At 43.7% G+C, this 15,975-nt stretch overlaps 1 protein-coding gene across 1 annotated transcript in view; it reads right to left on the bottom strand.

Moving 5' to 3' along the window:
* PTPRE (protein tyrosine phosphatase receptor type E) overlaps positions 1–12,985 on the bottom strand; it is a gene marked incomplete at both ends in the record, with an annotated part of 40,853 nt that extends 27,868 nt beyond the window's left edge. The window contains 4 exons of the mRNA XM_082002564.1: positions 2,848–2,984; positions 4,716–4,789; positions 5,052–5,154; positions 12,883–12,985. Of these exons, the coding sequence (XP_081858690.1) occupies positions 2,848–2,984; positions 4,716–4,789; positions 5,052–5,154; positions 12,883–12,985 (417 nt within the window). The remainder of the gene's footprint in view (positions 1–2,847; positions 2,985–4,715; positions 4,790–5,051; positions 5,155–12,882) is intronic.
* Between the last annotated feature and the right edge of the window lie 2,990 nt (positions 12,986–15,975).

Below are 15,975 nucleotides of genomic sequence, written 5' to 3'. Positions count from 1 at the left end.
CAATTTCTTCAAACTTCAAAAGTCAGGCAACAAATTCCCAATAAACAGCCGTATAAGTTCTGCATCTTCACGTGAAAAACACATGGAAAGTAATTATATCTGGCAAAATTATCTCTCCATTCCCTGCTCCCTGCAAGGCCCTGACATCTCCCTAGAAACCTCCTAATGTCACGCTGCCCTGCTTGGAGCGGGTCCTGGACCTGCTGAAAGGACACGGCCCATTTCGCTGCTCCCACCCATCTTCAGAGGGAGGATGTGATTCATGGAGGATGCACTTCACCATGTCCTCTCCATCACCCCGTGCATCACGAGGAGCTGACGAGTCTTGGTGGTGCTGGGTCATCTGCTGCCACCGCAGTCTTATCTGCTCCCACTTCACAGGAATGCTAAAATCTCTCCGACGCTTTCGAGGGGCTCGATCTCCCCCAGCATCGGTGCATCTTCTCTCTTTTTTCCACTGCATGAACCACAGGGATGTCTTAATCAAGTCGAAATTAAAATTTTAAAAGTAAATTCTTAGAGGAAGGTTTTCAGACATTAAACTGAAAATGAAGGCAAGAAACCAGCCGTTATCAACTTCAAACATCCAGCACATCTTGTGTTATGGATGATAAATAGAGGTAAGGGCCCATACAGAATGGAGTCTGTTTGGGCTTTTTAATTCTTTTTCTTCTGTTTTGAAAGAGCACACTCTTCCTAGTGCTCTACCCTAACAAAGAAATCAAATAATAAAAAAAATGAAGCAGCTGAGGGTACAAGGAGCCTCTGCTATTTCAGTTAGTGTGTAAGTGCAGCAAGTGTAAGGTACTTCTCAAGGGTCATGCAGGATTTAAGGATAATATCACAAATATTGAAGAACACTGTTAGGCACAGAAACCTAAGAGAACTGTCCTCAAAAATCCTTTCTATCCACCGCGTGTCTTCTTCTATTGGCATTTTCTTTGTTTTCTTTTCACCAGAAAAATCACTTGGGACGTAACTTCTTTGGCTGGTGCACATGGCTGGCCACCGCTGGCTCACAGGACTGCCGAAACGCTGTTTTTAAGCCTAAACCCATTTCAAATTCACAATGGAGACCCTGTATCTGCGTTCCTGGAGATTCTTGGCCCTGACATGTTACGTTAGGCTGTGGGAAGGAAATACTGCAGCAGGCAGAGATCCCCATCAGCTGAGCATCCCCAGCCCCGGGCTGCAGGCAGGGTCCGTGGCTCAGCAGCTCCCGCAGCCTCGCCCACCCAACAGCTTGCACAGAGGGGATGGCTTTGACCCATCCAAAAACTGCAGGATTTGGCAGCTACAGCTTCAAGGGGCAGGTACAGGTGTAACCTCAGCTGGTGGGAGGATGGAGGTGATGCTGGGGGATGGTCTGAGGGCGAGGTTGCCACACAGATGTCTTCGTGCTGAAGAATCCCGATTGCTCAACCCCTTTCCTTCCAGTGCTGCAATAACAGACTCCTGTTTGTCAGCTTGCCTGGTTTATGCTACAGTATCAATCACTCTGATTTTCAGCTGTCTTTCTGCCTTTCTTCCACTCTCTGGCTCGAGCAAACAGCTCATATATCCATGCAAGCAGTCACAGGAGATACAGCGGGGGGGGAAAAAACAAACCACATAAAGCATCAGGTAAATTTTCTGTACCATCACCCCCCACCACTGCTCAGACTGCTCCCTTACGGGCACCGGACCCCAGTCTTCAGACTCAGCACTTGTGTGCAGACAGAAACTCACATGCTCACAGCACGATGCAGAAAATGATCTAAGCAAAGCAGGTTTTAAAAATAAAAATAGATGGCTTGTTTTGCTCCTAACTGCAGAACCAATTAATCAGAAGAGTCAAAAATCACAAGCGCACATCTTGTCAAATTAGTTTTCACATTCATTTTGTTGACTTTGATAAATATCTCCACAATGCTTGCTCTCTGATAAGGCAAAGAAATCATGTGTTTTAAATATATCATCAAACAAATTGCAGATATAAATATGCTACCAATTAAGAAGGTAACTTTAACAGACTGGCTCATCAACACGTGCATCGGCTTTGACAACTCTGCATTTGACATTTAAGCTGCTGCTCTGTGCAACCTGCTTCTGCTGTTAAGGGAAGTGAAAAGAAATAATAAAAGTATGGAAAAGACCTGCGAACACAGACGTGTGAGAGCAGACTCATGGTGCTGGGTTTCTCGGTACAAACCAGCTTTGCAGCGGCTCGCCACAAACTTCCATCTATATGACCACATGCAACTGAAACTCGGCTTATGAGCAGAAATTAAGATCTCCTTTCTGACCAAGGCAACATTTTAAACAAAATCCCTTAAAGCTGAGATACTTCATAGAAACATATGTGCTAGGGCACAGGTTGCTGCAAATAGGGAAGCAATGGGATGGCAAACAGCAAAAAGCCAAATTACCAAAAAAAAAAGTCAAACCTCACTAGGGCAGTATTAAAGGCCACACTGTCATCTCCTCCAAGTACTTCCCATAGCGGTGAAACACTCAGACTCCCCAAAAAACCCTCCACCACCACCAAGAAAATGAATGCTGAAGAGATTCACATTCAGTCTTCCTCTCCTCCAGCTTTCAGGAAAACACTATAGACCTCCTTTAAATATTAGCAAGCGTCAAACAGTTTATATATAACCAATTTGGCATCACCGGATCATAAAGCAGTTAACGTTCCAGATTTTGTCCAGATAAAGGGTTACGAGCACACTCGCACAACAAGTGCTAAGGCTCTGAGATACCAGCTTCATGCACCAGACACTTTTAAAAGAATTAACACTTGCAGATGTTTTGATGTGCCCCCCGGTTTTTGCCGTGCAGCCGTCCACTCCACACCCGAGAACTTACATTAAACTCCTCCCGGAAGAGCTTCCCTTCATCTGCTGATCGCATCCGTATTTCCTCTTCCAGATTTTCTACTGGAATAGGGAAATACTTCTTTGGGCCCGAGGGAGACCTACTGAGCAGCATCACCCGTTGCTGTTCTGTCAGTACAAGGAAAGTACGTGTTAAAGGCATGTCCAGGGCAACAGATAACAAGCCATTTCCAGCTACAAATTAATTTTTATGCTGGAAGATGCCAAAACATACTTCTCGCATGAGACTTCAGTTGGTGATAAAGCTGATTAAAATGAAATAAAAAACCAAAACCACAGGCCAAGTAGTTGCCTTGAGAACATAATAAATTCAAATAGAACCACTATTAGTAAAATTAACGACTTCTGTATTTACACCAGATTAAAATGTGACTAAATTTTATTTAGAAAAAGAGAAAGCTCCTTCTGATGACAAAGAGCTTATCAACCCAGAGCTGCTCTACCACAGGGCAGGGACTGCAGGGACAGCTTTTAGCATCTATCACCAAAGAGATGCTGCTAGATTAATTCATCTTTAACTTGGCAGATAACAGAAACTCGGCACCCAAGATGAGCTGCTGCTGCTGCTCTCAGTTGCCCCAGATCACGCCAGCATCAGCCCAGCCCCGGGACGCAATCGCTCTGCGGCAGCACGTTTGGTACGGGGATTGCTGCGGTGCTTCTTGCCACCCAGATCTCATCTCGCTTCGGGAAATAAAGCCCCAGGACTCCTTCACCTGCTGCCTTCGTAGCCCCTCGGGAGCACAACTGGCCACCTGGCAACTGAAATGAGCATCCCCGCAGGCCACCCGGCAGGACGGCTGGAAGAAGGGGAGGGATGAAGCCCACGGTTTGGTGAAGACGCATTTTATTTATGACCAAAGGCAAACAGAAAGGCAGACCACTTCCCTACGCTCCGATAACGACAGGGTGATTTCCACTTGCAAACCAAACCTCACCGGTGGCTGCACCAACCATTCATCGCCCAAGGGCGCTACCCGGCGCCGGGTCACCGCGGGGATCCCCAAATCGCGCTCGCCGGGGCTCCTGTGCACGGGCACTGACCGAACAGGAAGCTGCCGGGTATATTTAGAGATTTGGTTTTCTCTGTGACTGCCACCGTGTTTGTTAACCCACTCTTCAGTTCATACGTAGCGATGTGGAACTGGCAGAAGGATGTAATTCTTTTTATCATTAAGTTTCTCTCTTTGTTATGGCGAAAATAATTTGTAAGCCAGAAACGAACAGCCCGTTCCATGTTTGCTAGGTTTGAGCTGAGCCCCACAGAGCAACCCACTCGAAGGGCTCCCCGCTAACGGAAAGAAACTCAGCACACTGAAAAAGCCAGTGGAAAACATCTTCAGCTCCCGAGAGTGTTTTATTTTAGTGCCGCTGGCTTACAATACTGCCCTGTCTCATCCCCTTCCTGGTTTCTCTTTACGTTCAGGAACCAGCCCATAATTTCACAACGAGTTAAGGACCCTCTTCTTTCCCCTTTTAAGAAGAAATATTGCAATTCTTTCTCTAAATACAAAGATCACAGTGCCTGGCTTTCAGCTAGCATTCTAATAAAACACATATAAAGAGCATGAGAAATATTTTCAAAGAAACATTTGCTGTATCCCAACTTGAAAGTGAAAATTCTTTAAAACCAACAACTGGAAGTTAAGATTATATAGACACACACTTAAATACGGACCTTTTTTTAAAAAAAAAACTATTTTCTCTTTAATAGCAATCCTGTAACTTATATTGTAAATAAAAAGCCAACAACTGAAAAGCTGAATTCTTAATTAGCAAACGAGCATGTGCATACACAAACAAAATTCACAGTGAGAAGGAAAGCAAATCTCTCCATACCTTGTTCTTCTAAGATCCCATTTGGCATCTTTTTGTCCCCAGAGTTCACAACAGCTTTCCTATGTCTTCTGAACCTGAAATACACACACCAGGTTTACCTGAGGAACTACGCTGAGAGGAAACAAGCATTCTCCCAAAGCCGTCTTTACCAACCACGTAATTCTGGAGGAACTCTTTCTGTTCATCTTCAGCGCGAGAGCCACCACTGCCGCGCACCCTCCTCTACGCCGCGATGGAGGCTCCTGCCTCACCATAAGTACGCGTTTCATTTCCTTGTTAGATCATATCGAAACAAGACCAAGCTAGTTCTGCATGCAGAGCTCCACACAGACCTACCTGAAAAAATAGCCAGCCAACAGAATGAAAATGATGAAGACCAGGAGCAGAATAAGCATTGAAGTCAGTAGGTCCTTGTGTAAATTGTTTTCCTCTGTAGAGTCTGCGGATTGAACACAGCAAATGTAAAACATTATAGGCACGGACTGCCTAATCTGGTACAGAAACTGTGCTTGGTGCACCAAAAATCTGTGGCTCTATGCAATAAGCTGCTTGTACTTATCAAAAGCATCACAAATTATTTAATATATGCAAAGTTGAAACTGAAAGTTCAGGTTTTTAATTTTTCTTTATTCCCCTTCAAAAGCACAACAAAACTACCTGCTGCTGAGAATATCAAGGATATTTTTTGGAACGACTGGTTAAGAAAAGAATTTACTTGTAGTTAAGAGTAAGTTTAATGGGTCTGAGGCATTAAGCTAAATTTGAAGCCCATTCAAAAGGTTTGCTGTAGCACCCTTACGTGCATCAGCTCTTTCTCAGCCAGACAGAAATCACCCAAGAATGACACCTTTTCTACAGATTTCATTGACTCGAGAGACACAACGTGTGTTTTAAACACATCTCATTTAACAGTCCAAAACACTGCTGCTGGTTGGGCTAGGCTGTAAAGCACATGCTGAGCCTGACGGAGGGGGAAGGCAGGGGACACTGCAAACTGCAGCATCTTCTACGGCTTATGTTGTATATAATATATTTATTATATTATTTATAAATATAAGAACAAGTAGGAATGGTGAGACTTTTAACAAATACTCAGAATGGAGATGAAAAAAAATATGTATCTTTGTTATAGCTAGTATAAATTGCGAGTCTCATCCTTCCGCTAACGGTGTTTTTATGTTTGTGACTCTTTACGCTCAGTTTCATTATTTTACTGAACAATTCAATCTATTATACATCACTAAAAACCCAACACGTTTTATTCAAGAAAGCGAAACTCTTAGCCTTAGCCTTCAGCAAGCAAAATACAACCCTGCGACCTGTTTTTCTTTCCAACCAGACGAATAGATCCAAGTCAGTGTAACAGCAGTGGTAGAGACCGCGCTAAGTGGGAAGGATGAGGCGTTCACACCTGGAATTAATTGCCTACGCCATAGGATGCAGAAAGAGATCGATCTTTCCTTGGTTACAGCCAAAGGAGCCACCCGAGGCAGCAGCACTCACTTCGGGCATCTACCAGGACCGTTCCTTGGGGGTCTGGACCCCCCAGTTTCTCCATCGTTACGCCAGCCTTGCTCAGCCTCCTTCATTTGTACTGTTCACAGATCTTACCAAGAGACATGCTTCCAAAATTAAGGCAATTTTTGTTCCTGCTGGTGTGGGTTTTTTCTTTTTAAACGACATTTACACACTTTTAAAGAGTCCTCCGCCACTCCTACAGTGGTTCTCCAAACACCTCTTGCGTTCACAATTCCCTAAATTCTTTCTTTTTACTTACTTGCAGCAAGGGCTTTTTGAAACGATCTTGCCACAATCCTCAACACAAAATATCATAAAAGCACAGGATTACAGTAAATATATAGGAGTATACCTATAACACCTGCAATATTAAAGAAGAGAGTTCATATGAATAAACCAACTGTCCAGAACCGATCGCTGCAAAACCACTGGAGTGTTGGTTTGTATCTTGTGAGCAGCTGGCAACTCTCTGGATGCTCAAACAGGGTATCAGGGCACAGAAAAACCTCCTTTGGAGGCATAGATGCACTAGGGGCGTACAAGGCAAGAAGGTATCTCAAGTCAACACAGTAGTAGGAAGAAAGGGAAGGCAATAAAATGCATGAAACCTGACATTTAAATGGTATATAAAAGTGCATGACAAAGTTGCAATCAGAAACCATCAGATCAGCGTTTCAGAAAATCACTACTGGAAGAGTGTCAGGATGAACGTGCGTCACCAGAAAGAGCTTAACCATTTCTGTGTGGTATTTATCAATACCGCACCCTGTACTGAAACCAAGGTCTGACAGAGAAACAAACAAACTAACAATATCTATTTTTTCCTCCTCACAGGCACAAAGGAGCCACTTTATCCCGCTTTTAAAGTTTAGAAATTTCAGACTCAGTATCTCGGAGTCCTCCAGGATTTAGGAGTTTTGTGTCAGTTCTCAGCACTGGCTCTGTGTCAAGACTCATGACACGAGGGGGAAAAACAAGTTCGAGTCACGAGGGAATGAAAATTTCCTTCAGTTCATTACACACACACAAAAAAATCACCCATCTCTTCCTTTCGGAAGAACTGACATACCGCATACAGAGCGGCCATGCCATGCCCGATGCAATTCTCTGCATCGAGATCTCACCTCTCCTCCTACCATTTCAGAAGGAAATTAGGTCGCAAACCACGAACAGTCCCTTCTTCCTTGTACATGGGCACATCTATTTTTGAAGCCTTGCAGTGTCACACCAATGGCTTCACCGCTTGCAGAGCCCGTGCGTAAGGCACGGTGTGGTTTTAAACAGCTTCATTTATTACCTGTATTTTCTTCAATATCGGCATTGGTAATTTTATAAGCGTAGCCCAAAAATTGTAAGAAAATGTTACGACTGGGCTTAGGCCGTTGAGGACTCTGAGGCTCAAAGATCTTTGGCCAACACAACTGTCTACATATTAAGTGGGATTTTAAGAGGACACTGAAAGACAGACCTGAAATATTTTTAAGCAGTGCTCCTTCAAAAATTGGCAACTGAAATATGAGTAAATGCATGTAGAAGAGGCTGATGCCCTCTAAAGCACATCTCTACTGCAGCCGCTGCCAGGGAAAATTTCCACTGTTCCAACACAAGGAGAGCTGTGGTCCAAAACCACAGGGCTTTCTGTTCGCAGACACACAAAAAAGATCATCCTGAGGGTATTTTTTTTTTTAGAGAGACAATGAAATAGTGACTTTCATCTTGACAAGAGAGGATGATTATTGCCAGGAGGATTGTGGCAACCCCTCGTGCTTCCCCTGCCACCCACCGAGGTTGACTCACGGGTTCTTCCCAGCTTCATTCCCTGTGCTGCTGGCCCAGGCATCTCAACGGCTCTTTCTGGAAATGTATCACCATTTCCTTCAGGGTTATGATGTTCCCAGTTTCCGTATGTGTCAAAACCAAAACCACCCACAAGAAAAAAGGGAACTAACAGCAGTGTATGCACATCAGTAGCTGCCCCGTGATCCTCCCTCCACACTCTTGCCCAAGCTTTGGTGTTCTTCATCCCTGGATCAGTCCCTTTGCAAGTAGGACCTGAATGGTAAAATGGCCCACGAATAAAAGTGTGATTAAAACATTTTTTTCTCCCTCCATAAAAGCGTGGTTTGCCCTGGATAGCAAGTCAGGTACCTGAAATTATTCTGACAATTGACAAAGAAGAGACAAATGTTGTTTATCTGAGCACAGGAGAAATCCCACAACAGGCTCTATTTATTCACAGGTCTGAACCTCTTTTCAAAAAAAAGAGAAATTAACCCTCCACCTCTGGAGGGTCAAATTTTAATTTTAGTTTTATCACCTGCAGGCACAAAACCCAATGCTTCCCAGTTTACCACAATGTTGGTACTTAAAACTTCTGTCAGAGTAAAGCATCCCCCACGTGCAGGATACAGGAGCTCTTAGACGTGTCTCTGCTGAAGAGCTCAGTCCAGCTTGCATCAACTTCTGCAGCCAACTTGCCTGGTGGCCATGCAAGGCCTCCCACATTAATTTAGGGGATATTTCAGACCGGGTAATCTATTATGCATGAGAGTGTTGAGTATCTTCCACATTACTCCTTCATCCATTCACATTTCAAAGGACAACGCAACAGCTCCAGTTTTTACCACAGTCTTTCAATGCTCCTCACGTGCCCCTCGGAGCAGGTAACTCTCCCAAAATTCACCAAGAACAACTGCAGGGAGCAGTTATCGTCTTGCTGGGGGTACCGGGATGCTACTCACCGTGCAGATGCGCATGTGGTGCAGGCTGTCCTCATGCCATCATCTGGGCTGATCCTAAGGTGAAGACACACTCAAGTGACATATTTTGGGTAGTCCTTAGTACTTTCTGTGGACGTAAGCATTTTTGAAACGTCTAGATTGGGCTAATAGCAGAGTATTTAAATTATTTTTTGTTGCTGTAAAAAGTTCCGCAAGTGCTAAACTTCTGTAAGCTGAACTTTCTGTTCAGATTTAATAGTGACTGATTTATTGTAATTAAGCCTCTTACATATCAGTGCGTGCTTTCTATACACTGAAAACCCGCAAGTTAACTCAATAAAAGGAGAACTCTCCTCTGCTGTCAGTTTTCATCTAGCCACCAGCCACCCTGTCTCCTTGAGGTCTGGCTGAACTTCTGCTGCGATGACTGGGCAGAAGAAGTCCACCCATGCCAACAGGGATATCACGAAGTCCAGACTAAACCCTCTCATGCTATTTTTGGAAGAGAAAACCCCAACCCTGCAGAGAATCGCTGGGTTTCACCGTGCCTTGACTGCAGAGAAGAAGAAGATATGCAGCTGATAACCAGGAGATGTGTTTGGTACGTATGAAAAACAAATTCAAATTAAAAATAAATAAATAAAAGAAGGGCAAAGGGAAAACACAGGTAGGGAAGACAAACCAGTGCCCACAGCCTGCGGGATACAAGGCGGCAAGCAGCAGCAAACGCAGGAATGACCATCCCAGAGCCGAATGCCACACAGCCGGAGCGAGCACAGCCCCGCCTGCCACCGCAATCATAGAATTCTACAGTAGTTTGGGTTGGAAGGGATTTTCAAAGGTCATCTAGTCCAACCCCCAATCCAAACCCACCGATTTCTGAAGTTCTGCTTTTCAAACTAACTCTTGAAATTGAGTATCTACCAGCAAAGCAACCCTTTGGCTTTTAAAATTTTTTTAAATTTAAAAATACTTTTTAAAGTAAATTGAGCCAGCCTCCTTCTTCAAAACCCAATTTTCTGATGACGCTTTATCTTCTACATGAAAGAAGCACCACGAGTCTAGCGTGAAAATCCCCATCTCTGGGTCCCGTTTTGGCTACCGTATAGCAAGGCTTCATTCTTTCTATACATTGCTTCAGTTCTCTTCAAAGACACCCAATAACTTCTTGACAGTTTAAACCAGCAATAAATAGGGCATCAGAAGCTGCACCATTTGCTGCCTTTCAACCTCCTACTCATATCTGATAAATTCATTACCTCTGCATGTTAATAGATCGGTAGCGGAAAGAAATTGTAAACATGGGCATGAAACCCATGAAATATTCATCGAGTAAACACTAAAGAAATTTAAACATTTGGAAAGGACTTAAAAGCTTTACCACTGCAACTCCCAGGCTGCTTTCACATTTAAACTACATAAAAAGTAAAAATAAAAGACGAACTAAAAGAATCCTGACTATGATTAATACTGGATAACTAATATTTGAGAAATCAGGAATTATTTGAATGCTATAGACACTATCACGTACAGTCTGTCACACATATCTGATAGCATGAAGTTTTTTCTACTTGAAATATAGATTTATTTATGCAAATCCAAATAAATAAATACTGGTTTGTATTTATTTAATACATTGGAATACTCTGAGTAAATGGCAGTGCAATAAACCCCAGAATATCCTGATTTTATGAAAGGGGAATTTCATGGTACTCGCATAGGAAGCAAAATGGCAGTAGTACCAAAAAAACGAGCCATACGCACTAGGTATCCATGTTTAAAATAAGAATAAACCCAACATTTTAATTCAACAAATGTTTTAGAAATCAAGCCAGCTAAACTAACGACATGCAATAAAATATTAACCATTCCTTTCAGAATCAAAAGCATTTTATCTTTTTGGATCATTCATCAAATTAGCATGCAAAAGGAATGCTGGATTATTTTTAGCATCCTTCAGTTCTTTCCATATTCTTTTAAATGGAGGGTTCTTGATACTTCAATCAAAAATCTTTATTTTTGTATTAAAAAATATTGTATTAGTTCAATGGCTATAAAATGTATTAGATAATCCTATTACCTTGGAACTTCCTATACAGCAATGTATTTTCAGTGTGCCTGTTCTTGTCTACCAGACAAAACTCTTCTTTGCTTTTCACTGCAAAGTAATGAAGGCTTTGATATTTAGGAAAAAACAGTTTACTGTTTTTAGCTTTTTAAAAACTAATAATTTCTAAATTGTATCACTGAAATGAAGAAGATTTAATTAAAACATGGTAAGACTACTCTTACCCATATTATCATACTTAAATTCAACACAATTTTGAATTAAGCTTTGAACATGAACAGCATCTATGAAGAAACTCCCTTTTTACTAATTTTATTAAAATTCTGGGAAGTGATACAATTAACAAGTTGCTTCCCTTTCCCAATTCCTATATTCTCACATATTCAGACAATATTAGTAATTCGTTCTTCTACTGCTCCGAGTGCCAGACAAGACACAGGGCACTGGCAACTACCTGACAATATTTCAGCAGAGACATTTATTAGCAATTTTATACTTAGCTAAATTTTTAGTTATATTAGCCGTTTATTTATTTTGAAAGCCCTAAGCAAAACCAACACTAAGATTGCCTTTTCTAATGGTAGAGCCCCTTGCTGCCCTAACCCTCCCCTTCCCCTGCGGAGGTCTGTGAGCGCCCAGGCAGCGCAGCGCTCAGCTGCACCCCCGCTGCTCTCCAGGCTCAGATTTTGGTGAAAGCAAACGCCTAACACCTAAATTACTGCAACTAAGCACCAAAACGATCAAAGTGGCCATCAGCCATGTCTGGCATTTGGCTCTTGCTTGGCTCTCCTTCTGTACAGGTGTAAAGTCCACAGGCAGATTAAAAACCAACCAACCAAACCACAAAAGCACCCTCCCATAAAGACTGGGTGTCAACAACAGTCGCCTGAGAATTTATCGAGATTTCACCACACTGTTTACATGGAACATCACCAGCTTTATTTCCCTTCAACCAAGTCCACAGAGCAGCTCTCCCTTGGGAAATCCCTCTCTGACGTGAGCACAACGTCACTCACTGCCACCACCCGAACAGCGAACCACTGCCTGACAAACACCACTCACCGGCGCAGGGATTTTGAAGAGAGCCAGCTAGGATTATGAAGGGTAAGGGCAATGTGCAAGTAAAACGCATTGTCCCATCACAGGACATAAAAATAGAATCAGTACCTTAAATTCAAAAACCCAACAAACCCTTATTTGACCTGAACGAGCCCCTCTCCAGGACTGTAATGTGTTAGGATGTAGTTGTGGGAGGGCCTGAAGCAACAGGAAGAAATTCCGAAAACAGAAATAAGGATGATTAAAAGATGCTGTGGTGAGCAGAAGATTGCTCTCCAGTCTTTGAAAAAGGCTTTTCTATTTTCCGTCTGACCCCCATCTTATGCAGGACACCTGCACTATTATCCATCTCCTCAAGTCTTGCTTTAGACACCTCGTATCATTAGAAAACACAGAACACATATAAAGACCGCAGTTTCTCATGATGTTTAAATACGTTCATCCTATTGTCTAATTGATAATTTCTTTATTTCATATTATCGGTGTCCAGGTCCCATCGCGTTGCAGATCCACAGTGACAGCTCCTGGGGCATGGAGAGCTTGCAGCCCAGGCAGGAGATATCCTGTGCTTCTCCACCTCTCCTGAAGCTATCCTGTGCATTTCCGACAGATGGGAAAGAGAAAGTAAAGTGTACAGCACCAGTCACATGGAGACCAAATACAGAGGTCATCTGGCAAGATCAGAAGCACATTAGTGGGGTCAAAGTCCTGGAAAAACATCCAGGTTTTGTCAGCAGGGGGACCTCACAGAAGTCCCTTTCCACAGCCACTCCCATCCCCACAAATTAAGTGATGTCCTTACTTGTTGTTGTTGTTGGTTTTGGCAACTCAGTTCCATTGGGTGGTAAAGCTTGTGCAAACAGAAAACTAACACAGAGCAGCAGGAGCGAGCAGGAATGTTCCATCCTGGACCTAAAAGAAAAACGAAAGCAGAAGATAAATTTTCAGGTGAAATTACTATTACCTTTTTTCCCCTTCAGGTCAGAACAAAGCTAAAAGAAAAAGCAGTGTTTACTTTAGATGAGGAAAGTTTTAATTTATCAAGAACGTTTTAAATCCAAGAACAGGAACATAATGCTCAGCCAGTGTTCAAAGACGACAACAGACATGAGGCCAGAAAAGCTTCTCTACATCAGTAAAACACAGCAGCTGAGGACACTGGGGCAAGGAGTCTGGAAATACTTTCTATAGGTAAGAAGAAAACTCCTCAGTACCAACAGCTGGGATCCTGAGAATAACGGCAGATCTTCAGAATAAATGCAAAAATCACGTATTTATAGTGGTTCCTGCCAGAATTGCATGTATTATCTCCTTCTGCAAAGAGCACCAGTAGGAGCAGTGTGGGCTGCAGGGAGGGGAAAGCAGCCCAAAACCCCAGCGGGGCCAGAGCCCGACTTAAGGGTCCAAGTGACCTTCCTCCATGAGACCAATACACCGTTGAACTTCGACACACAATTGTGGCATCACAGATGGCGGAAGACCGAAACAAAAAGGAAAAGCTTTTACCACCAAGCAGGCCTGTTAACAACCATGAAGTTTAAAGTACCTGTAACACGCACTTTTCAGAGTTTCCTTACCCCGCCTCCATTTCCTGTAGACACACATACCGTCCTTCAGAGATACATCCCTTTGGAGAACCTGTGTGCCACACCTATGAGCCTGCGAGCTATAAAGCATTTCACCAAAGCCTTCCAAACACAGAGGATTTCAGCTGTCGTGAGATGAGAAAATAATTTCCAATGTAGAGAAGGTTAGAGAAAAGGTGTGATGAGAACATGCTGCTGCTTTGAAGACTACAGAGAAATTCAGGGAACCTGATAGTTGTAGACAAATGAGCTGGTCTAGACATACTCTAGTCCTCTAAATCGCGGTTTATGTGGAAAAAATAAACGTTGTTATTAATTTGCTGCACATTTACCCAGTCCCTAATGAACATATTAGTCAAAAGAAGCTGCCATCTCAGCCAATAGCCAGTCTTGCCCGATTTAAAAATATTTTCTTTGGCATAATACACAAACATTACTTTCTGTGTTTCACAAATGGCAGAACACATCCAGATGGTGGCTCTACATCCATTACTAAAATTATAACCAACATAATATTGCACAACAAAGCTACCCAATGTTTCAGTATAATATATTTAATATTACAGTTTCCACAGGATATTATATAGTACTGTCTAACAACAGACAAAAAAAATCCAGGAACTTGGCAGTCATTAGAATAACCATTAGAAAATCCTTCCTTTCAATGTAAAATGGGTAATCCACCAAGTTCGAAGGTATAAAAAAACCCTTCTGTAACAACAACTTTCACACCACCTTTTCACCACTCTCCCATGTGTTACTCAGAAGCAAACCTTGTTCCCAGCCTCTCCTCTATACCTTGGGCTAAACTCAAACTCAGCACACAGCTGGTATTCTTTAAAAAAAAAAAGAAACAGACCCAAAAATGAACTCTCTCGCGCTTTGAAGGGATGTCACAGCAGCAGCACGGCTCTCGCCACGCCGGGCACAGGAGCTACCAGCACGGGCACTGCACAGCGGAGGGCACCAGGAGCTGCGGCTGCCTCAGGGGGCACGCAGCCCTTGAGGAAGGACATCACCTAATCCCACCGGTATTACCGGTTGTTACTTATTTTCTTTTCCAAGGCTCTGTTAGGTACAGAGCAGCCCTTCTGCCTGCTGAAAGCACTTAAAGCATGCCCAGTTTACCAAGGTAACCTCTTCCAGAAGGGATTACAGAATCACAGAATCATTAAGGTTGGAAAAGACCTTCAAGATCATCAAGTCCAACCATCAACCTAACACCACCATGCCCACTAAACCATGTCCCCAACTGCCATGTCCATACGTTTTTTGAACACTTCCGGTGATGGTGACTCCACCATCTCCCTGGGCAGCCTGGTCCAATGCTTGGCCACTCTCTCCGTAAAGACATTTTTCCTAATAACCAATCTAAACCTCCCCTGGCGCAACTTGAGGCCATTTCCTCTCGTCCTATCGCTGGTTACTTGGGAGAAGAGACCAACCCCCACCTCACCACAACCCCCTTTCAGGTAGTTGTAGAGAGCGATGAGGGCTCCCCTCAGCCTCCTCTTCTCCAGACTGAACACCCCCAGTTCCCTCAGCCGCTCCTCATCAGACTTGTGCTCCAGCCCCCTCCCCAGCTCCGTCGCCCTTCTCTGGACACGCTCCAGCACCTCAACGTCCTTCTTCTAGTGAGGGGCCCAACACTGAACACAGGATTTGAGGTGCGGTCTCACCAGTGCCCAGTACAGGGGCACGATCCCTGCCCTGCTCCTGCTGGCCACACCATTGCTGATACAGGCCAGGACGCTGTTGGCTTTCTTGGCCACCTGGGCACACTGCCGGCTCATGTTCAGCCGGCTGTCAACCAGCACCCCCAGGTCCCTTTCCGTCGGGCAGCTCTCCCGCCACTCCTCCCCAAGCCTGTAGCGTTGCGTGGGGTTGTTGTGATCCAAGTGCAGGACCTGGCACTTGGCCTTGTTAAACCTCATACAGTTGACCTCGGCCCATCGATCCAGCCTGTCTAGATCCCTCTGCAGAGCCCTCCTGCCCTCCAGCAGATCAACACTCCCACCCAGCTTGGTGTCATCTGCAAACTTACTGAGGGAGCACTCGGTCCCCTCGTCCAGGTCATCGACAAAGATATTGAACCAGGCCGGCCCCGGAACACCGCCTGCAGGATGCTTTCCATCCATTGCCTCTAGGATGCTATGTTACATTCTTCCAAGTGTTATGACAGTATAGGAGTAAAAAAAAAAATTTAACATGAAATATACTTTTTTTTTTTAAAGTATAAAACTTTTTTTACATAGGAGCACACACTTAACAGCATTTCTTTATTCTTGCTCCCCTTCTTACAGTTCGGA

The sequence above is a fragment of the Phaethon aethereus genome (assembly GCF_964289735.1).
Source record: "Phaethon aethereus genome assembly, chromosome: 7".
Taxonomy (NCBI): Eukaryota; Metazoa; Chordata; class Aves; order Phaethontiformes; family Phaethontidae; genus Phaethon; species Phaethon aethereus.
Note: the sequence above shows the minus strand (reverse complement) of the source record. Positions and strands in the feature narration are given on the sequence as shown.